Source organism: Meles meles, chromosome 11 (assembly GCF_922984935.1).
Source record: "Meles meles chromosome 11, mMelMel3.1 paternal haplotype, whole genome shotgun sequence".
Taxonomy (NCBI): domain Eukaryota; kingdom Metazoa; phylum Chordata; class Mammalia; order Carnivora; family Mustelidae; genus Meles; species Meles meles.
This window is the reverse complement of record NC_060076.1, coordinates 11,551,146-11,575,718: the sequence shown is the minus strand read 5'-3', so window position 1 is coordinate 11,575,718 and position 24,573 is coordinate 11,551,146. Positions and strand designations below refer to the sequence as shown.

Sequence of the window (24,573 nt, the reverse complement as noted above, 5' to 3'; positions counted from 1 at the left end):
GGTCTGCTTTAATGAAAGAACTGTTTTACACCGGAAAGAATATTTAAATTGCTCATGGATCTGCGCACTCCCACATTCCATTTTGGAAAGGGTTTTCTTTAAGCGTTATTGCTTGATGGATTTCTTTTTGAGCCTTTTTAAGGGCTTTTCCTTTTTACTTGAATAATGGTCTTAGTATTTTTAAAGATTGGGAAAACTTGAATTTTTGTACTATAAATGCATTGTCCACTCTTTGAACTTGAAATCGAAGTAACAGGGTTACAAGTTCCCAGACAGCAGAGTGGTTTCTGGGAGTGTTTCCTCAGCCTTTCAGGTTTGATTGAAAAATCTGTGCAGTGGCTTTGTGGGAAATGTTTTAATTTCGCTGTTTTTGTACCATAGAATACTTATGAAATAAATTATTGGCAAACCAGAATTTATTGTTATATGAGCAGATTATGGGAAGATTAAGGATGGGAGAATTGTAGCATTTATGATTTTTTAAAGTCTTCACAAATTGTTCTCTGTTGTTTTTGTATAATTTTTCCATTTCAGGTTGAAGGAAACCTAATTTTATATTAAATGTACACATTATTAATACATTCTGCAGATCTTGGCATTATCCTAGTCATTTCTTATAGTTGCAAATGAGTCATTAGGCTTTTCTTCAAAATTTGGGTGACGAGTGCATCATGATATGATTAAAAGGAACTTTGAACTGAAAATAAAATATCTAGGTTTCTGTTTCAAATTAACTAGCTTTGTAAGGGCAAGTCACTTCTCTGAGCACTTAATTTCTTCTTTTTTTAAAGGATTTTATTATTTTATTTGGCAGAGATGGACCCAGAGAGAGAGAGAGAACACAAGCATGGGAGTGGGAGAGGGAAAAGCAGGCTACCCGCTGAACAGGGAGTCCAATGCTGGGCTCAATCCCAGGACCCTGGGATCATGACCTGACCGAAGGCAGATGTTTAACAACTGAGCCACCCAGGCACCCAGCATTTAATTTCTTCTATAAAAGGAGATAATCTCCTCATCCCTCATAAGGTTACTTTGATAATTGAATTAGATATGGATTTAAAAGTACTTTGTAATATGTGAAGTGCTTTGCAATAAAAACACAAGTACTATTATTTGTATTTACCATGGTTTCACATCTGAAGAAGTCCACATAAGGATATGGTATCCCACCACATTAAGGTCTTAGAGGCTCAGGGCGGGTTAGCAATCCCAAATTTGGGAAGAGAGGCATGATAAACCCTCACCTTTCAAAAATAACAGTAACATTAAATTCAGTATAAAACTGTTCTCATTTACTTCCTTTACTTGTCTGTAAAGTCTCTAAAGGCAGGAACAGTGTAGTATCACTTCAGCTCTTTATCCCCAAAATCTAACATGGGACCTGGCTCAGAGCAAGTTCTGGTCAACTCTACAGAATTAATGAATGATTCATTCTTATTATCGCTTCTAATCACAGATATTACTTCTAGTCATTATAAAGCAGTGGTGTTCAAAATGGGGGCCAGAGCCTATAAGCAAGCAGTCTTCTCTTTGCTCAAGGCTATTCTTAATTCTAAATGATAAAAGATACCTTTGCAGGACCAAAAGACCAGTTTGGGAATGTGCGTTCTCTGTATGCCAGGTAACTACTCCTGGAAACCCTGTAGCCTGGGCCAAGGGAACTTATGGCGGTGCTGTCAAACTGCCAGTTTCTCCTGGCCTGGATAGGAATATGTACTTGGATCACGTCACCTTCTTGGCTCTGATTCCAGATAAGGTATACCATAAAAATCAGTCACAAGGAAAGAGGAGGTAGAGCCTAGCTTGGTGACTAATTCTGTGGGTTTTCTTTCTTTCAGTCTTTACCAGTTTTCTAGTTTTATCTTCCTTTCTTTTCTTAACATGCTATCAGTCATGTGTTCAGAGGAATGTGCTTTAGATGGTACTGCTTGGAAGGTGTGGAAAATTCTATTATGAAATAATAGTGGCTTTACGGAAAGCTTAAGAAGCCCTTATGCAGCAATCTGTGCTATATGTCAGTCATTGCAATTAATTGGCAGAGTTATAAAGAAGAATCACGTGATTCCTTTCTTATTAAAAAAAAAAGTCTGTGTATTAAGTAATTAGTTTTCTTTTCCCTCTGTGCTCCCAAAATGCTCTCATTCAGCTTTAAATCTTCTAAGCAGAAGATAAGAGGAGTCTGGTCTGGGAACTGATACTTGACGGCTCCCAAACCAGTCATGTTACCTGCCCAAGTCACTTTAAGTTGATGTCTCTCAGTCAGCAAATCCCACCTATCCATACAGAGCTTCCAATTAGCGTATTTACTCCTCTTTTACATTTAGCCAAAGATCACTGGTCTTTTGAGAAAGGCATCTTACATAATACATGAGCCCAAACAAACAAAACAAACAAAAATCAGAGGAAATAGAAACAATGCAAGTCACAAAACTTTTAAAAGTAAATCCAGTATATTTTCCAAAATATATTTTCAGAGAAGCTTTTGCATCTGTGAAAAGAGAATAGGTTGCCATTTTTTAAAAAATGAACAGGAAGGGGTGCCTGGGTGGCTCAGTGGGTTAAAACCTCTGCCTTTCACTCGGGTCATGATCCCAGGGTCCTGGGATCGAGCCCGGCATCAGGCTCTCTGCTTGGCGGGGAGCCTGCTTCCTCCTCTCTCTCTCTCTGCCTGCCTCTCTCCCTCCCTGCTTGTGATCTCTGTCTGTCAAAGAAATAAAATCTTTAAAAAAAAAAAAAAAATGAACAGGAAGAGAATAAGAAAGAGCTCTTGAGATTTAAAGTATAATCAGGCATTTTTTATTTTATTTTTTTAATTTATTTTTAAAGATTTTATTTATTTATTTATTTGACAGAGAGAGATCACAAGTAGGCAGAGAGGCAGGCAGAGAGAGAGGGGGAAGCAGGCTCCCTGCCGAGCAGAGAGCCCCATGTGGGACTCTATCCCAGGACCCTGAGATCATGACCAGATCTGAAGACAGAGGCTTAACCCACTGAGCTACCGAGGCACCCCAATCAGGTATTTTTTAAATCAGAAAAGTTGGAAGGTAAAATTGAAGTAGGCTGGATAATGAAACAAAAGATGATAACACAGTTAAAAATAAGACAGAGACGCAGTAGAGGAGGCCCAATATCTGGCTAACATGATTTTCAGAAACAGAATGCAGGGGGTAGGAAATGAAATTCTCAGAGAAATAGCAGAAGAAAAATTTTTAGAACTGAAGGATATGAGTTTCCATAATGAAAAGGACCAGGTTGGTGTATGAAAAAGACTCTGTGATGGAGAATCATAAAATCTCAGAACACTGGAGATAAAGGAAAATCTTAATAACTTCTTGGTCTGGAGTAAGGATGGGAGAGTGGGAACATGCTAAGTACAGAGATCTAAATAGCACTGGACTTCCTGCCACATTGAAGCAAGGAGATAACTGGGAATAACTTCAAATTTTGAACAAGTGTTTTTTTTTTTTTCTTTTAAACCTAGAATTTTATGCCCAGTCAAACTTTCTTTCAAGTGTGAGAGTAAAAACCCATTTGGAGATACGCAGGGTCTCAAAAATATTTACCTGCCTTACATCCTTTCTCAGTGAGTTACCAAAAGATATGCTTCTCCAGAACAATGGTTGAAATTTAAAAAGTGGAAGATAGACAACCCAGGAAGTGGGGGCTCCCAACACAGGACCAAGGGGAAGAGAATTCCCATGGTGATGGAGAAGGAAAGCCATGGGATATCAACTGTGCAGCAGACCTAGACGGCAGCTCATCCAAGTTGGAGTAGAAGGAAGGAGGGCACTACGAAGTGTGTCTTTAGAAAAAAATAACTGAGAGGAATTTGCCGTTCTTTTTATTTAATTTTTTATTTATTTTTTAATTTTAAAAATTTATTTATTGAGAGAGATAGCTGTGTGTGAAGAAGGGGAGAGAGGGAGAGAGAGAATCCTAAACAGGCTCCATTCCCAGTGCAGAACTCAAAGAGGGGCTTGATCTCACAACCCTGAGATCATGACCTGAGCTGAAATCAAGAGTCAGACGTTTAGCTGACTGAACTGCCCAGATGCCCCAGGAATTCATTTACAATTCTGTCAGATTTGTTGGGGAAGAATTGGTGATAGATATACATAGAATATTGAGGAGAAAAAAGGAGCAATTAGTAACTGCAGACAAAATGGAAAATTAGCACAGGAAGTCTAGTTATGGTATATTCTGTGATTTAGCTAAGAACAGTATTGATTTAACTAAAAATTGTAGCAAAATTACATTGAGAGTCAAGGAGGAGAAGTGCATGTGGCGGGTGGGTGAGTTTGGGGACTATAACAGGTACAGTATCATCTTCCATACTAGAAAGTCTGGAACGCGCACACACACACACACAACACAGAGAGAAAATAGCAATTTAAGTATTTATATATATGTGTGTGTGTGTTTGTGTGTGTGTGTGTATATATATGTATATAAAATTATATTTAGAAATAAGAAAGAAATCAGCCAAGAAAAAAGAAAAAGGAAGAAATGGTTGCTTCTGGGGAGCAGGGAGCAGGATGGGAGGAGTGAGGGGTCTAGGGTCTGCTATTTTTCTATGTAAGCTTTGTACTGTGACCTTTCCATATAAGTAGGTGTATTATTTTTTACAAGAAGCATAAACCACGTTTAGGAAAAGGCAAATAAATTTCAGCAGAAATAGAGGGAAACCAGAAAGCATGGGTTTAGAACATACTAAAGTAGAAAATGAGAACCTTATAGCACTCTGTTGTCTCTGGTCTTACACAGAACAACTTCCTATTCTTATCCTCCTAGGAAGACAGGCAAAGGGGATATATTATCCTTCTTTTACAATTGTGGAAGCCTTTTTTGGGGACTGTAAGACCTTTTTTTTTTTTTTTTTTTAAGATTTTATTTTTATTTATTTGACAGAGAGAGAGAGATCACAAGTAGGCAGAGAGGCAGGCAGAGAGAGAGGAGGAAGCAGGCTCCCCGCGGAGCAGAGAGCCCGACGCAGGGCTCGATCCCAGGACCCTGAGATCATGACCTGAGCCGAAGGCAGCGGCCTAATCCACTGAGCCACCCAGGCGCCCCTGTAAGACCTTTTTGATTCCAATCTACTACATCATGATGGTGCATAGGTATCTGTTTGGGTCTTTTTACATTTTTTAATTTTGGTTTTTACCAAGGGAAGATAACAGACTTGAAAGCATCTACTTTGACATCCTGGGAAGGAAATCATGAAAACAAATGTGTGTGTGTGTTTGATGAGTATATGAATACTGGTATGCAGGTGTCTATAGTACAAGACAGTATCAGATGGCAAGTGGCAATATGAGATGATGAGTGGAACGCGAAGTACTATGCAGTATTCATAGGTAAGGAGATGTGTGTTAGATGACTTTCCTTAGAAGGCATATATGAGATGGGCAAGGTTCTGGGAAAAGTAAGATCTCTGTAGTGTTATCTCGGCCCACGCCTTGTATAAGATTGCTGAAAGTATCCAGCTGGGCAGAGTTTGAGGAACCCAAAAGATCTATAGACAATAGACTAATAAAGTAACCTACAGTTATCAAAGCAACATATGACTCGAGAGTGCCCTTTGCAGAGTAAAAAGCACATCTTTATGTTACATTACCATGATTGATATCACTTAATGAAAGACTTAATGGTTTGTTACAAAACGACTGTATTGGCTTTGAACAACGTAAGTCTTTTCAAAGTCATACTTTAAATTCTGTGTCTCTCAGCTTTTAATAAATACCTGTTGAATTAGTAAATTAATATTGGGGAGAAAGCAGAAGTTACAGCATTAAACAGCATGATTTCTTTATGAATTTTCTTCCAGAAAGACTGGGGAAATCCCCACTGCCAAAACCAGTTATTTATAGCTAGGCCAGAAATAAAAAAATTAAAAAGGCCATTTGTGGGTCTCTGTTTTCATGGGCCCTTGGGGAGCAGAATCTGACTCCAAAGTCTTTTTCATTTTTAAAAGTTCTTTTTCTTCATGACATGATATTTGTAGTAATTGAAACCCTTCCTACTTAGACTATGTTACCATCATGAATTGTTAACATCCTTGTACCGAGGATGTGTGTTGTATCCTACAGAGCACTGGAAATGAAGTTAAAACAGAACTTAGGTACTCGTTCTGGCTATTTATTAGGTAATCTTAATCTGTCTGAACTTCAGAAGTATACTCATGTTTGAGTTATGATGATGCCAACATTAAAGGGTTTGGCTTAAGATCAGATGCATGTTACATTAATGTAAAGCTCTTTATGTTTATATTCTTGGATCACTTTTCTCCTAAGTTAAAGAAGAAAGTAATGAAAAGAGCATGGATTTTGGAATCTCTAGCCCTTGGTTCTCTATTCTGTAAAATGGGCTTACTCCCCTTTTTGTTAGAATTATTGTGAAATTCAGACACTATACATTTTCAGTATGTAGATTGTGCATAGAAATTCAGTAAAAGATTGTTGCTATTATTTCTTTGTCACACAGAGGTCAGAATCTCCCAGTAACCTCCAGGGCTTGCTGCAAACTGGAATGTACTCAGAGGAAAGCTCTGGGTGAATGTGGAGTGACCCACCCTTTTTGCAGGAATCATAAACCCCTCAAGTACTGCCATAATGATTTGCGCCATCAGAACCTTGGTGTTTTATGTATTTTGTCCTTCTTTTATAGTATGTTGTGCTGGAGGATTACTCCAGTGCAATTCTTAGACATTAAGGTACGTGCATTTAGATGTACTTCATCAAGGAAAAAGTCATTGAGGCTTAGAGTAAAAGCTTTATTTAGTAGGTTAGAGGTAGAAAGGAAATTTGGGACTGCAATGGTGCAGTATCCCTTTCATTGAAATTCAAAAATGAGTTGTACTAGGCAAAAGTGAAATCATGGCAAGGGGTGTTTTAAGCTTCAAAGAGCTCTGAATGAAGAGGGGTCATTTATGCACTTAAGAAATAGACCATGTGGGGCGCCTGGGTGGCTTAGTGGGTTAAGCCTCTGCCTTTGGCTCAGGTCATGATCTCAGGGTCCTGGGATCGAGCCCCACATCAGGCCCTCTGCTAAGCAGGGAGCCTGCTTCCCCCTCTCTTCTCTGCCTGCCTCTCTGCTTACTTGTGAGCTCTCTGTCAAATAAATAAAGTCTTAAAAAAAAAAAAAAGAAACAGACCATGTAATATGAGTGATGAAAAGTATGTGCTTGAGAGGCAGACTTGAGTTTGAATTCTAGCTCTGCTAGTGAATAACTGAACCTACGGCAAGGTATGAAATCCCTGTCTCTGTTGCCTTAACTAATAGCACTATTTCATGCAAGTATTAGGATTAAATGAGCTAATGCATGTGAAGGTCTTGGCCCATAGTAAGCATTCGGTACATGTTAACAGGTGCTGCTGTCTTCCTTGTGTGAATACGGCAGCATGGATAAACCAGAGGTTTCAAGTTGAGATATAATGCAGAGTAAGGTCAGAAAGATAAATTGGTGCAATTGGCGGGGGCACCAGTGTGGCTTAGTCAATTGAGTGTCTGCCTTTGGCTCAGGTCATGATCTCAGGATCCTGGGATCGAGCCCCACGTCAGGATCTCTGCTCAGTGGGGAGTCTGCTCCCTCTCCCTCTACTGCTCCCCTTAACTTCTGCACGTACTCACTTGCTGTCTCTCTCTCAAATAAATAAAAATCTTTTTTAAAAAGAAAAAAAGATAAATAAATGGGGACGACCTAGTCTGGAATAAATGGCTAAGGGATTTGATTTTAATTAGGAAGTGGAGATGGACTTAAGATTTTTGAAGAGGTAAATTACATAATATAGAATCCTGAAGTCACAGGGCTAGAAGACCGCTTAGAGGTCGCAATCTAAACCCTTCCTTTCACAGATGGGGAAAGGGAGACCCAGAGTGGTGACTTAATTAGTTGTGGAGTTGGGACTCAAATCCTGCCCAGTCCTACACCTCTCTTAGGCTCAGTCATACCACCAAAATAAGCCCAAAGGATTGTTCAACATTTGTCAAGTGCTTAGAAAATGGGAGTTGCTAGCAGGTTGGGGGCAAAAAGGAAAACAAGTATTCAGATTTTGGTGTGTTATTAAATATTTTCCATGGGCACTTTCAACCAAACCAATTAAGATTTAAAATATCTTAGTTAGAAAGTTCTGTTGATGACTGGCAGCCACCTCAGAAATGTTTGTTAGGGCAAGTGAAAATACATGACATGGGTGGTTCTAGAAAGCTTGCATGGCTATTTATAGTACTTGTACTGCTGTTGAGATTAGAGGGTGAAGTTTTTGCTTAAATAAAATTGAAGATCACTGCTTGTCCAGTAGCTTTTAAAAGTGCTGTTTCCCAAGAACTTTAAATAGAAAAACATTCAAAAAACTTAATTTCAGGAGGGCTCTTACTACCTATGTACAAAGGCATTACTAGAAAAGTGCTAATAGACTTTGGTTAGTATTATACCTTTGTGCGGATAAGTTTTGAGTTTTTAGGCTGATAAAAAAAAGATCTATATAGTTACAGCTTTATACATTAATGATGAAATAAGATAGCTTTTAAATATTTAAATATTTATTTCTTGGTAATTGTTTCTTAAGATTAATTTTTCAGGGAAATAGTAAAATCTCAAACATTTTTCTTATATATTGGGGCTCAAGAAAACATAATTTTTGCCTGAAAGCTTTATAAAAATATATAACTAAAATAGATATCAAAACCCAGAACATATAGTTTGTGAATAAGTATATGAATGCAGACCTCTTACAGAATTCTAAATGCAGTTCAGCAGTTCACAGATGAAGGTGTCTGTGATTAATATCATTCAAACACAGATTCTCAATTGTATTAACTGTTATAAGAGCTGGGAACTCTGTAGAGTTGTAAAGTCATTTTAGTATATCTAGCTCTTCTAGCCATTTAGTATATCTAGCTATTCTGTAGTTGCTATATATTTTTGCTACTTAATTCTCTAGCTTAAGAGTTATTTTCAGAAGAAACTAACTTTAAAACTGAGTATTTGTTAAGGATTATGAAATACAAATATTTTCTTAGAAATCATAATTTGATTATTTGGTTATATAAAAATACAGCTTGAGGAATGTATCTTGATCATGTGTGTGGTATATCATGAATGGGTGATTTTAAGAAGATTTGGTTCTGGACATAGAATGCTTTATAAAACCTTTAAGCAAATAGTGTAAGTCAAACAATAGAGTCTTTATTAAGCTGTACAAAGAAGGCATCTGATACATGGTCTTACTCAGTAATATAATTGAAATAAGTATTTGGAAATTATCACAGTTATCAAACAAATGTTTGGAATATGCCTTTGTATTTCATAGTTTTGTGACTTCAAATTTAGCTGACTCATAGATTACCTCCCCTACCAACTTTTTAATCAAAATGACACTTTTTGTGTTCACTTTTGTCAGGTAACAGTTCATGAGTATTTCCTGCTTCTTGGGCCTCTCCATGATGGATTACTATGAAGAAACAGCAACAATAACAAAGCAGGAAAAGGTTGACAGTGCAGTTAGCATTTATGCCTTATCTATACATGATTTGGGACCGTTTTGCCAAACATTGAATAATTTTCCTGTGGGAAACTTGAGCCCTAAAAGGAAGTGAACATAGCTAAAAGACTGCATATCACATGGGACTTAAGTTTATTTTTAGAATGGCACTATAATGCCATATTTGGATTGAAACAATGTGATAGCAGTACATTATTTTATTAAAAAGCTATCTTTTCTGAAGAAGTCATCTGATTTTCTGTCATACTGTATGCAGTAGAATTAACATGAGAAGTACATAATTGTTCAGCTGACAAGTGCTGAAGTCTGTATTAAAGTTAGAGGCACTTGCTTGTCTGGCAGACATCACTGGGGCCTGCTTTCTGAGTCTGCTCTGTGTAATATTCTCTGGCAGTTCATTGCTATAGTACATGGTTGCCTTTTTGTTGTGTATGTTTAGAGTAAGTTTTCTTTATTGGAAGGGAAAAAGAGAATAAAGGAAGATTAGTAGCATTGGGCATTGTATAGTTATCTAATTGTCTTGAGATGGAAGGGCACTTTCCTAAATGAGACAAAAATAGAGAAACCCAAATGGGTTTTGTTTCTGAGAAATGATTAAAAAAAAATGATTAGCAAAGGTATTTCATACTGAGCTCTACAGTGTTCTGGTTAACATTATGCATAGGGGGGGAAAAACAAAAACACTGCGTCATTTATATTATATGTCAACATTTTTCCTGCTGCCTGATTTACCTTCTTTATAATTTCATTTGGGTGAGATAAATTATGATGTTGGTAATGTACAGTGGATTTCTGAATTATGTACTAAAATTGCAGATCCCCTACAGGGCGCTAGGTCCCAAACGGGAAAACCTGACAAATACAAGTTTTGTCCCTTGGCTCTCTCCCAAAGTTGGAAATATGCCAAAATCATAAATCTCAAGTCTGATGGGTAAGAGCCACCACTGATGTACAAGGTCTTATGGTTAAGATACATGTTGGAATCCAACTAGCATTTAGGGAAAATGCCTTTTCTTTGAATAACTTCTGGTAGGGCCACATGTTGAGATTTTCTTCACTTTGTTTTTATGTTTAAGAGCATTATATATATTTCTCTGTCTGCATGTTGTTCTCTGTCTGCATGAAGGGCCCGAGTTCTGTTTTGTTTTGTTTTGTTTTTTAAAGATTTTTTTTATTTTATTTGACAGACAGATTACAAGGAGGCAGAGAGGCAGGCAGAGAGAGAGAGAGGAGGAAGCAGGCTCCCTGCTGAGCAAAGATGCGGGGCTCCATCCCAGGACCTAGGATTATGACCTGAGCCGAAGGCAGAGGCTTTAACCCACTGATCCACCCAGGCACCCCAATTACTTCTGTTTTAATCCCACTGAACAACCCTTATCCAAGAAAGCACTTCCGTATGAGTAAAAAGAAAAAGTATATTTTCAAAGTCTGTCATGTCAGTTTTAGTTATCAGAGCTAGAAGACAAAAGCCTTTTTTTCATATGTTAAGAACTATAAAGGTCACTCACTACTGATAAGGGAATTTGCTCACTTTTACAGTAAGTTTGTCTGGGTTAAGAAGGTGAGCTAAAAAGCCAGAACAGCTGGGTTCCAGGCCCAGCTTCTCCCCTTTCTAGCCAGATGATTTAACTTCTTCCCCCGTTGTCAGAGGGTTAAGATGGGTGCATCTGTCTGTGTGATCTGTCTGTACGTAGGGCAGTTAAAACAATGGCAGCAGATCCATCTTAACTCTTGTTATTGTTGGTTAATTATTTTTAAGTCTCTAAAAGCAAATTTGTCGAGCGCCTGGGTGGCTCAGTGGGTTAAGCCTCTGCCTCAGGCTCAGGTCATGAGCTCAGGGTCCTGGGATCAAGCCCCATATCAGGCTCTTTGCTCGGCAGGGAGCCTGCTTTCCCTTCTATCTCTGCCTGCCTCTCTGCCTACTTGTGATCTCTCTGTGTCAAATAAATAAAACCTTTTTTAAAAAAAAAATAAATAAAAAATAAAAGCAAATTTGTCAGTAAAAAACGAGTGGCCCTGAACCTTAGGTGTCTCATATATCCCTTTGAGAATTCATTTATTCAACAAATACTAGATGAACGTCTACCATTTGTCAGACTCTTCTAGGAGCTGTAGATGGCACATGAAAAAAACAAGTCTCTGCGCTTATGAACTTCCACATTCTAGTGAGTCTTAAAATTCCTAAACATTCCTCTTAGAAAAATACATGCAAAGCATTGCATGCAGTGTCAGAGAATTTATGGTAACGTGTAAGTCTGTTTATTAAATCTCCAAACACATCTCAGGAATCTTCAGAATTTCAGAAATCTCAGGCATATCACAGATACCTTCTTTTTATTTTGTCAGAATTCCTGTGTGAGGCATCCTTTAAGAGGGGTATAGTATTTGATTTTTGAAGACAAAGCTATTATTCAAGAGACAGAATAATTGTTACTGTTTTTCCTTAATCACCTTTTTTGGTTACATAAAATTAGAAATGCTTAGATTTAACATGATCAATTGAAATAAAATTTCCGGATTTTTCAGATTTTTGTAGGACCATCTTGGTCTTATCCAAACATAAGAAGATCTGTTTTCACTGGCGTAGAAGTCTTATTCTTTATTTTTTTTTATTTAAGCAAGTCTGCTGTTTCCAAAACATATATAATTAAATAACAAATGATGAGAGTTACGTAATTAAGAGAGAATGATTATACCTCAAGGATGTTTTCAGTCCTCATTTATTCCCTTACAAACATGGGGCACCCCTTCAATTTCTTTTTCTTCTTTTGAGTTTTTATCCTAGGGGATTTTAAAAATTAAGTCTTTAAAATTCATTTCTTAAAAGCTACAGCTTTCTTTAAGAGCGAGATATAATCAAATTTTTTTATTTCTGTAAAAACGTGTAAAGATAGAATACGGTATAATAGATTTGAGTGGGGTTTTGGTGGTTTCTGTTTTATTTTGTTTTCTTAAGTGTTACATGATGGCTTTTAACAAATCATTTATTAACACTACACACTAGTCCCAAGATCTTTCTAACTTTTTCTTTAGGCAACAAGCTACTCTGGAAATAATAATCTTCCCTGTGTTGGTTATTTCTCATGGCAGCCTTCCACTGTATTTTCTTTGTTTGGGTACTTTCCTTTTCTTCCTGCCATTCTTAGCTTTCTATTTTTCAACTTGAGTTTACAAAGGGTGTGTATTCAAAGAGTTTCCGCCAGTTCCCAGTACCTTGTTAATCCTGAGAAGTTACCCAGTGGGCCAATTCTCACAGTAAGATATAAAAATAGTCATCCAGAAAAATTACAGAATGTGGTACCACTGTGATTTGAACTAATGGATGACTTTCAAAACTTAGATGGAGAGAAGAAAATAGCATATAAGTATTATTATTTCCTTAGGGTTTTCTCTGCAGACTTTTTTTTAGAAGAACCTTAAAAATTAAATAAAGCCTCGGGGCGCCTGGGTGGCTCAGTGGGTTAAAGCCTCTGCCTTCGGCTCAGGTCATGATCCCAGGGTCCTGGGATCGAGCCCCACATCGGGCTCTCTGCTCCGCAGGGAGCCTGCTTCCTCCTCTCTCTCTGCCTACCTCTCTGCCTAGTTGGATTTCTCTCTGTCGAATAAATAAAATATTAAAAAAAAAAAAAAATTAAATAAAGCCTCACCATTGCTTTATATCATATACATGAAAAGAGTATAAGAGTTCAGGCCAAGAGAGAAGTCATCTGTAAATCTGTCACATGAACAGAACCTACTTTTGATTACTAATAAGCTTATACCCACAGCATTCATTTCACCAGTTTTGTTCCACATACTCTGTTCAGCATTTTATTGAGTGGCTAATAAGTGCAGATCATTATTGGTATCTGAACTTGGGTGGCTTAACCTTGCTAAAAGCCCAAATTTCCATATTGTATAAGGAGATAATGCCATTTCCATTTTTTTCTTTTAATAAACTATATCTAAGAATGGTTTTAGATTTATATAAATTGTGAAAATAGTATAGGGTGTTCCCATACCCTGCATTCTTTCCCCTATTATTAACATCTTACATTAGTAAGATGTTAACTAAACATCTTGTGTTTAGTAAACAATATAGTTATATTAATATTAACTGAAATCTATATTTAGGGGGTTTTTTTGAAGATTTTATTTATTTGAGAGCTTGAGAGAGCACAAGCAGGGAGGGAAGTAGCAGAGGGAGAGGCAGGGTCCCCGCTGAGCAGGGAGCCTGATGTGGGGCTCTATCCCAGGGCCCCCAGGATCATGACCCAAGCTGAAGGTAGTCGCTTAACAGACTGAGCCACTCAGGTACCCCTATACTTTATTTAGGTTTGCTTAATTTTTATCTAATGTCCTTTCTTTGTAGTGGATCCTATTCAGGGATACTATATTACATTTCATCCTCATGTCTCCTTGGGCTCCTCTTGACGGTAACAATGTTTTATACTTTAACTTGGTTTTGATGATTTTAATGGTTTCAGGGAATACTGGTAAGGTATTTTATAGAATGCCCTTCAGCTGGAATTGATCTGCTTTTCTTATGAGATTATGAGTTTTGTTGATGAACATATAGGTAAAGCACCATTTTTATCATCTATTATCAAGGGTAGGAACTATCACCGTGACTCAACACTGTGATTTTGACCTTGATCATCTGGCTGAGGGCATATTTGTCATATTTCTTCACTGTTAAGTCAGTTTTTTCCCCTTTCCATAGTGTATTCTTCTAAAGTAAGTCACTCGGCACTGCTCACACCAGGAATGGGCTTCCTCCAGGAGGGCAGCATGTCTGCATATGTTACTGGGAATTGTTCTGCATAGGATATTTGTCTCACCCCTCCCCATGCCTTTATTTATTTAGTCATTTGTTTACGTAAGTATAGACTCATGGATTTTTGTTTTATACTTGGATTATAATTCAGTACTACTTCGTCTATTTTGTTTTAATTGTTCCAGCTTTGGCCTTTGGAACTCTTTTGTTTGGCTCCTCTTTCCCTCTGGCATACTCCTGTTGTTGTGGGTTTGTTTTCTTCATAGTCAGGATACAGGGGAAGCACTTCCTTACTCTTCTGGCACTTCTAGGTAGTGTAGGTTCATCTTACATCTCCTGGCCCAGTCTTAGAAACAATTATTTCTCTAAAGAGTCCTGGTTCCTTTTATTGATAAGTGGTATTAGAAACCAAGATCCTGGCAATAGATGTGCTCACTGCTACTGGATTTTATTGCTTCTAGGCCCTCTAATCAACTGACCGAGCAAGGAAATATCTGTGCAGTAATGCCTTTGATCGTCAACATGTGGGTTCAGCAAACAGTGCATTGGAATTAGTATGGGATGGACTCAGTAAACTTTATATGTAGTTCTTTGCAACTTTAGATACAATTATTAGTCATACATAGACTAGAAGAAGGGTAAGACAAGTACATAAAAGACTCTTCCAAAACAGCAGGATAATTGCTGTAAGGGTGCTACTGATACGGTGTGTACACTGATTGGTACACTCTTCTGGAGAACAAACTGGCAGTGTAATTCATAATCCAAGACACAAGGCTTAAATGCTGGATCTTGGGGGAATGATAAAATTGTGGGAAACTGTCTTTCCCTTAGGAATCATGGCTCCACTTTACAGCCTTGTTTATAGCAAAAGAAATAGAACAGGCTGAATATTCCAAAGTCAGGGATTTAGCATAGTAAATTATGGCATAGCCATGTTACAGGTAGCTGTGCATTGAAAATGGCAGGGTAGATAATTGTCAAGTGATATGAAAAGATGCTCATAATGTTTTGCAGGTAGTAAAATTAATTTTCAAAACAGTATGAACTTTTATAAAAATAATTACATAAAAAACACATACCCACCAAACATTAGCTACAGTTATTTCTGAGTTGTGAAATTATCTTTTTTCTTACTTCCTCCCAGTATTTTCATAAGAAAGAAGTAAAATAAGTTTTATTGAAATAAAAGGGTTTTGTTACTATATGAAGAAAACAAAAAGTTAGATTTTTTCTTTTAAAATGCAGTAAGGTGGGTCACCTTGGTGGCTCAGTTGGTTGATCATCCAGCTGGTAATTTCAGCTCAGGTCATGATCTCAGAATCATGAGATCAAGCCCCACATCGGGCTCCATGGTGGGTGTGGAGCCTGCTTAAGATTTTCCCTTTATCTCCCTCTTTATATCCCTCTTTATCTCCTACCCACCTACCACTCCCAAACCCCACTCACACTGTGTGATAAAAAATAAAATGCAGTAAAGTATCATTAATTTTGTTATTTTTGAACAACAGTGAGTAGTCCCATTTGGCAGGAGTATGAGAAGGGGCAATAAAAAAGATTTAGATGTTAGTATGAGGTGTTAATTCTGAGTATTTGTTTTGTGAATAAATTTTAAATGTACTGAGATTTTAGAATACAATTTTTAATAAAATTATTTCCAACAATGTACATATGTATTCCATTATATTATTATACCATAATTTATCTCTCTTTCTGTTGATGGACATTGGGATTTCTAGTTTGAGGCTATTACAGATACAGTTATTATGAACATTCTTAACTTTTTTCTTTCTTGATTGTATGTTTTTGGTTCTCCTGTGTAATATTAAGGAGGAGAATTACTGGGCCTGGGTATATGTATGTTTGACTTTACAAGAAACTGCTGTGTAATTCATCAAAGTTGTTGTATCATTTTATACCTCCATTAACAACAAGTGAGAGTTCCAGTTGTTTCATATCCTTACCAACATCTGGTATTTTCTTTGTATTTTAGACAGTCTAGTGTGTTTCAGTGCATATGTTTATAATTGCTGAACAGTAAATATGGTATATATGATTTCTGAGCATTGCTGATTGAAATGTAAGGGACAGTATACCACCATACTTACAGGATTTAGTTTAACTTCTGCTACATTGGGGATACAGAAATTTACAGACTTTTGGAGAACTGACTTCTGTAAAATGCAGCAAACATTTTTAACATTCATTATTACATGAAAAGCACATATGTTCAAAGGGATATACATTTTAAGTTATTGCAGCTTATTTGTGACAGAATTTATGCTTGTAAAACATGAAATTAATCAACAGCCTGTCACTGTTTAAAATCATTACAAATCTCTGTTCATATTGCCCATGAAAAAATTACTGTGATACATATTTAGAGCAGGACTTGGCAAACTGTGGCCCAGGGGCCAAATCAGGCATGCTTCTTGATTTTGTAAATAAAGTTTTATTAGAAAACAGAGTGCTTGTTTATTTACATATTGTGTATGGCTACTTTTACTCTGCAAGGGGAGAATTGAGTAATTTTAATGCTAAATGACTTGCAAAGCCAAAACTATTTGCTATCTGACTCTTACGGAAAAAGTTTGTAAAATCTTTTACAACAGAAAAAGTTGTAAAAAGTTTGAAAAAGTTTCTAATACTGCATACTCATAGGGCATTTTAGTTTTCTTCTGGAGAGTAAAGCTCTTTTTCTTGGGATGAAGTGACAGAAACATAAAACCAGTCGATGGAGGGAAAAAAAACCCTCTTCTGCCATAACTTTGATAATTTTCAGGACACATATCAACTGACAGTTTTGCCATTCCCTGTTCTTCAATCTTTTCTAAGTTGATGATGTCACTCTTCTGATACAAACTTACTAAATTCATCATTGTTAGAATTTCTTGATCATCTTTGTACAGCTTCACTTCTGGCAAGTCAAATGGATTTAATCCCAAGTTTTTCAGCGTATTTCCTAAGACTAGATATTTTAAGTCAGTGGTTGACCATAGACCTCCCCAATACATTATTATTGTTGAGGCTTTGAATTTTAGGATGTGAATTTTCCAATGCAACTTTTCTCAAGGGTGTTTTACCCCTTAATTATCTGATGACTCCCATGATCAATGGATGAGACAAAGTAATAAGGACAGAGTATTTTCCTATTCTATGTGCACTTGAATTTCCAAACCATATTTCTCTAATAACTGTGCCTTCATCTTATCTTCATCACCAATCTGATATGACTGATGTAACTGGCGTAGTCTATTTTGAAGTTTTCCATATCCCTCTCAATTCTTAATAGAATTTATTTAACCTTCGTACTTGTGTTAAGCCACAATCTGTCACTCTCTTAGAATGTTTCAGAACTTACACTGTTGTTTCATAGAATTTCTAGAGTAAATGCATCTGACATTTTTTTCAAAAGAATTCTCTTTAGAGGTGTAGACACAATTCAAAAATAGAATTAACAAATTTTCAGAATAATTTTTTATAGCTATTCCAAATATAGGTTAGTGACATACCTGTTCATCACTTCGGGAAAGCTTTGTCAATATGAAATTCATCTTAGTCATTGTTTTAATGTTTTCAGTCTCCCTTCTCTTTTTCTTTCAAGCTCTAAAATCTTTCAGAAACTGCATTAATGCTGCTTTGAAATTATAGTTCTGATTTTCCAAATTGTCACTTGATTAAATCACTCTCTTCAGAGTATTCCAGTGCACAAGAAATCATTCTCTTTTGACAGACATTTTGGCTGGCTGTTTCATTGTGGTTTTAATTAACTTTTTCATTTACTTATTTGCTGTTGATTTATTTTCTAATATGAAGTGTCTGCTCAAATTTTTGTCCATTTTATTAGGTTATCCTTTTTTTTGAGTTCTAGATATATTTTAGATACAGTTTTTTCACAGATCTGTACTATTTCTTGTTTAAATGGCATATTGTGTTTTTTTTTAAGTTAATTTTAATTTCACTATTAACTACAGTGTTATATCAGTTTCAGGTGTACAATATAGTGATTCTGTACGTTGCACAGTGCTCATGATGATAAGTGTATTCTTTAATCCCCATCACCTGTCTCACCCACCCCCTCTCCACAACCCCTCCAGTAACCATCAGTTTGTTCTATGTAGTTAAGAGTCTGTGTCTTGGTTTGTCTCTCTTTGTGTTTTTCCTTTGCTTGTTTGCTTTGTTTCTTAAATTCCACCTATGAGTGAAATCATATGGTGTTTGTCTTTCTCTGACTGATTTATCACTTAGCATTATACTCTAGCTCCATCTATGTTGTTGTAAATGGCAAGATTTTGTTCCTTTTTATGGCTGAGTAATATTCCATTTGTGTGTGTATACCACATTTATATTATATACATGCATACATATACAGATATACATGTAACATATCTTCTTGATCCATTCCTCTTTCAGTGGACACTTGGGTTGATTCTGTAATTTGACCATTGTAAATAATGCTACAGTAGACATGGGGGTAAATGTATCACTTTGAATTAATGTTTTTGTATTTGAGGAGTAAATAACCAGTAGTGTGATTCCTGGATAGTAGGACAGTTCTGTTTTTAACTTTCGGAGGAACCTCCACGCTGTTTTTCCCCGTGGCTGCACCAGTTTGCATTCCCACCAAGAGTGCACAAGGGTTTTCCTTTTTTTCTCATTCTCACCAACACTTGTTTCTTGTGTTTTTGATCTTAGCCATTCTGACAATTATGAGGTGATACCTCATTGTAGTTTTGTTTGGGACTTTTGTTTTTAAGTTTATTTATTCATTTAAGTAATTTTTACATCCAGGATGGGGCTCAAACTCTCAACCCCAGGATCAAGAGGTACACACTCCTCCGACAGGTGCCACTCTCATTGTAGTTAAGATTTGCATTTCCGTGGTAATGAATGATGTTGAGCATCTCTTCATGTGTCTGTTGGCCCTCTGTATGGCAACTTTGGAAAAATGTCTGTTCATTGTTCCAATTAGTAAGTCTTTCCTGATTGTGTGGTGCCTCATTCACAGGGATCTTGAATTAAACGTTAGCATTAGAGATCCTGGTTTGGGTAGGGCTGTTGACCACATAGTGCCATTGCTTAGTCCTGTGAAAGCATTTGAACTTTATTAGGTATGTTTATCAAGCATTGACTGACTTTATTTCCTACATTATGCTGGACTCTGTGGAAATTATAAAACTGAATCACAATTTCTGTCCCTATGTGAATAGTTTAATAGGGAACTTAAGATAAACAAAAGTAAAAGCATATATTCTAGGAACCTTATGTGTGTGTGTATATTCTGCATATCACTAGTGATTGTGTACGTATGTGTGTTCAGAGGACAGCCCCAGCTCTCAGCAGTGCTGGAGATTGCTTCCTTCCACTTTTATCCAGCCTTTTCTGTATCCATGTCAGACACTGGTAGATGCTCTTTATATATAGATTTAAATTTTATGTATAAATTTAATGTAACTCTTACTACAACTTTATAAGGTAGGCGATATTAGTCACAGAAGATACGAAACATCCCTAAAGTTATACAGCTTAAGAGACTGACCCAACTTCCAAACCCAGATCATGTCCCTCTAAGCTGTGCCCTAGGTTTTAAGACTTTGGGGTAAATATGGACTTACATCATTTTCATCACTTAGCTGTATATCGCTAAAGTAGGATTGGGAACTCTTACTACTTTAAAGGGCTAGAATCATCTTGGGTCTCTCATTTGTATGAGCATCCTTTTTTATTTTTCCATTGTAAAATCATCTTTATTCAGTTGTAATTTAATAATTTTTTTTTATTTTTTTTATTTTAAAGATTTTTATTTATTTGACAGAGATCACAAGTAGGCAGAGAGGCAGGCAGAGAGAGAGAGAGGAAGGGAAACAGGCTCCCTGCTGAGCAGAGAGCCCGATGTGGGGCTCAATCCCAGGACCCTGAGACCATGACCTGAGCCGAAGGCAGAGGCTTTAACCCACTGAGCCACCCAGGCGCCCCTCAGTTGTAATTTAAAATACATGAATTTTAAGTAAATGATTCAGTGCATTTTAACTACCATCATAGTTGTGATGGATAATACTTCAAAAAGTTCTCTTCATGTCTCGTGAGAATCAGTTTTCTCCCTTTAACTCCAGCCTCTTCCAAATACTGATCTACTTTCGATAACTTACAATTTTGTCTTTATAAGAACTTCATACACCTGGATTAATGGAAAATAATCTTTCGTGTCTGGCTTCTCCAGTCACTTAGAAAATGCTGTTGAGATCCGTTCATGTTGCATACATCACTGATTTTTTTTTTTTAATTTCTGTGTAGTAGTATTCCACTATATGGGTTGTACCACAATTTTATTTATCCATTCACCCATTAGAGCACTTTTGTATTGTTTCCAGTTTGGGTTAGTATGACTAAAGCTGTGACCATTCAAGTTCAAGTCTTTACATTTATTCATATTTTCATTTCTCTTGGATAAATATCTAGGATTGGAATCACTGAATTATACGTTAAGTGTATGTTTAGCTTTGTAAGAAACTTCCAAACCATTTCCAAAATATTTGTACCCTTTCGTATTCCCACCAATTTCTGGGAGTTCAGTCGTTTCACACACACCCTTTGCCAACACTTGGTATCTTGGTTCTTTTTAGTTTTAGCATTTAGTTAGATCAATAGTAGAATCTCATTGTGGTTTCAGTTTATATTGTTCTAATGACTAATGATGTTGAGATTTTTTTCACATGCTTATTTACCATCTCTGTGTCTTGCTCTGTGAAGTATCTCTTCAATCTTTTACCACCATTCCCCCCTTTTTAAAAATTAATTGTTTGTCTCTTTATCTGTTTTAGGAGTTATATATTCTGGATACAGCACCATTATCAGATTTTATAGGTATTTTGTCCTGGTCAAGGTTAACACTTTCATGTTTTTACCAGGTGTTTAAAGAGTACAGTTTTAAAGTTTTAATGAAGTCCAGTTCACCTAATTTTTTTTCTTTTATGACTCATGACTCGTGGGGACTCCTATAGATAGCTCTACAGATCCCTTTCTGTTCAGCATCTACAGATCCCTTTCTGTTCAGCGTTTCCTCTCCAGTACTCTGACCTACAAACTCTAGCTACCTTGCCCTTTCCATATCCTGTTCTTTTCTCAACTCAGGGAAATACTCCCCACTCCAGCTCTGTTTCAGTTCCCTCCCCATGTGCCGCAGCCTGGAAGCTGTCACCAGGCAGTAACTACTGTGGTCTTTGGTCTCACCTTGGATCTTGTCCTTTTGTCAGAGAGCACCATCGTTCTGAGTTGCCTTAACTGTTAATAACAAATTAAAAATGAGTAGTATGCCAGTAAAGCTCTTTGGGAAGCAGTTTGGCAGCATCTCTGAAAGTTTAAATAGTTTACTCATCAAAAAAGAGCACAGGCTTTAAAGTTAGCTCACTGGGACGAGTTTGGGAGCTCATAGTGTACAAACTTGTAATGAGTAGTAAAAAGCCATAAAGATCTGATGCACAGTATAATGAATATATTATGTAATGTAATAAATACGGCTATAGTGGCAGTCATATTACAATATATAAATGCATCAGAGTAATAAAACACTGTGCACCTTAAATTTATACAACATTACCTGTCAAATATATTCAATAAGAATTTAAAAATGTAAAGTTAGTTCACGTCCCACAACTGTAAAATACGTACGGTCCTGGGAACATGATGACCCAAAAGACTGGAGAAATTACTGAACAAGAGAAAAATATCACTTTGATTTTTCATCTTGAAGCAGGAGTATCAGGCTCTTAGATGGTGTGCTGAATGTGATGTAGTCTCACCAAGGAGAATCAAGTCCTTTGTTTTATGAAGACAATGCACTGTTAAAATAGAAGGTCATGTTTCTGTGCTCCCATTCTTTAGCATGTGAACACATGAAATTTAACAAGGGGAATTTATTAGGAATACCCGAATGCTTGCTTTGTTGTATAAAGGATTGCTCTCATATTATTGACATTTGTTTAGTTTTCTCCATTGGCAAAAAGAAGGGATATTTTCCTATAGCCTGTTTGAATCCCTTGACATTTGGTGGTCTAGGTTCATATTGAGTAAATTGCTGTATGCACTTCTATACCATTTGCCCTTAGGATAAACCCCAATTTAGGGACCTCCCTTTTCCTTTTAAGAACCTGGGCTTACGGGCATCACGCCAAAGGATCTTTTAAAGCAGCAGTTTTTATACCCAATTTTTCTAATGGGAGCACTTTACCTCCTTTTGAGATTAGTTTGAATATTGGGAACTCCATTTTGATTACCACATTTTCCCTCTTGCAATAGAAAGGTCACCAGCTGCACTTCTTGCAACAGAGATGGAATACATATGAGGTATATGCAGTAAGCAGGTTCCTTTTCTTCCATATTTTTTTCCTTAATACTTGATAATACTTGATTTTGCTTTTGCTTGAACAGTTGGTCCCTGAAGATGCAGTAACTCTGGGCATGCACATGTATCTGTATGTCCCTGCAGTTTTAAAGCATGTAAATGAGAAGTCCTTGTTGTTTAAACTTATACAAATATGTATATGATTAACTACTAAACCTCTTTCCTAATGTTTCCACAGGAGTCTCCCCAGGACAGTGCTATCACTCGGGATATTAACAGGACATTCCCAGCTCATGACTATTTTAAGGACACAGGAGGAGATGGACAAGATTCCTTATATAAAATATGCAAGGTATTTCACATCAAAAAAACAAAAACCTTAGGTTTTAAAGGTGATTCTGGTTCTTTGAAATTACACAGAAGGTAACTACAAAGTGTAATTTGTATTTGATGTTTAAGAAGGCAAAAAGGGGGGCACCTGGGTGGCTCAGTCGGTTGAATGCCTGCCTTCGAATCAAGGTTGTGATCCCAGGGTCGTGGGGTCAAGCCCTGCGTCAGGCTCCCTGCTCAGCTCAGAGTCTGCTTCTTCCTTTCCCTCTGAACCTCCCCCCGTTCATGCGCTTGCGTGCGCGCGCTCTCTCGCTCGCTCTCTCAAATGAATAAATAAAATATCTTAAAAAAAAGAATAGATTTTCTGAAATTGTGATGTTAACTTTAATTTTATGCTCATAATGAAGAGGGAATCAATTAGACATAAAATGTGATAAGGTTTCTTTTACCCTTTTAATCAGGACTTGCAGATGACAGTCCCCTGATTCCATACTTACTATTTTTTTAGGGGGAAAAGGGCAGGGGGAGAGAAAGAATTTTCAGCAGTCTCCACGTGAAGCATAGAGCCTGACTTGGAGTTTGGGATTCAATCTCGTGACCTGAGCTAGAGTCAAGAGTCAGATGTTTAATGAACTAAGCTACCCAGGCAACCCCTCCCCACCCAGTTCTACGTTTAAACTTTCAGAAATTGGCTTATGTTAAGAACCTCTGAGTCCTGTAACATTGTAAACTCCCTTTGGTATTCCCATTATAAGTTATGAACTTGGGAGCTAGGACACATCCAACAGCAGGAAGTACTGATGCCTATCTAGGTGGACTTTTTAGCACTGCAGCATAATAAATGGTGGGAAATACTGATGTCTGTCAAAAGATCTGTAAAGGAAATGTTCAATTCAGCAGTAATGTTCAATTTCAGCAATCAATTTTCCAGTAGATTTTGGTACTTCAGAACCATAAGGACTGGACTTGGGACCAGAGTTCTTCAACCTTCCTCTGTCCTCAGAACCAGTCCTTTAGTCTTTTCCCTCCAAAATTTTATCAAGTACCTATTAGCATCTACTCTCCAGGAAGAACAGACTGGGCATGGGACATACCCTTAAGAAACTTGCATGATATTGATTGAGAAAGTAGAATTAACAAGTTTTAGGGCAGGCTAATAATGAAGGGCAGGTTTTCCAGGGATAAGCTAGATGTTTCAACTATAAGGACAGGTTGAGAGAAATGTTTCTTTAATTTCCACAAAGTTGTCATTTCTTTTGTAATGCTCTTCTCTGATCATCCTTTTTTAGCCCTTCCTAGTTGTGCTTCCCACTAAAGCAGCCATCCGGCTGTTCCTCAGTGCAGAATTTCCCACAAAGAAACCCTGTGCTTACTGCCTCTGAGCCCTTCCTCCTAATCCCACTGCTCTCTAGTGTTTATCTCACAATGATCTTCCTTGAAGCACGCTCTCCTTTTGACCTCTCGACCTCTGTCACCCTCCCAGTTTTGCTCTCAACCTCTCTCAGCATTGCTGACTTCCTCTTTCTCCCTCTACCTGCTCCAAAAACAGAGGCATTCCCCTAGGTGCTCAGTGAGTAGTTCCTGTTGCTCTACACTACAGTATCTGCTGGGTGACTCCTCCACCCCCACAGCTTCAGCTTTAACCA

At 37.2% G+C, this 24,573-nt stretch overlaps 1 protein-coding gene across 5 annotated transcripts in view; it reads left to right on the top strand.

Annotated features, from left to right (window-relative positions):
• Positions 1-24,573, top strand: part of RABGAP1 (RAB GTPase activating protein 1) — a 156,285-nt gene that overhangs the window by 92,409 nt on the left and 39,303 nt on the right. For all 5 annotated transcript variants that reach the window (XM_046023285.1, XM_046023283.1, XM_046023281.1 and 2 more), the window contains one exon: positions 22,836-22,949. In XM_046023285.1, the coding sequence (XP_045879241.1) occupies positions 22,836-22,949 (114 nt within the window). The remainder of the gene's footprint in view (positions 1-22,835; positions 22,950-24,573) is intronic.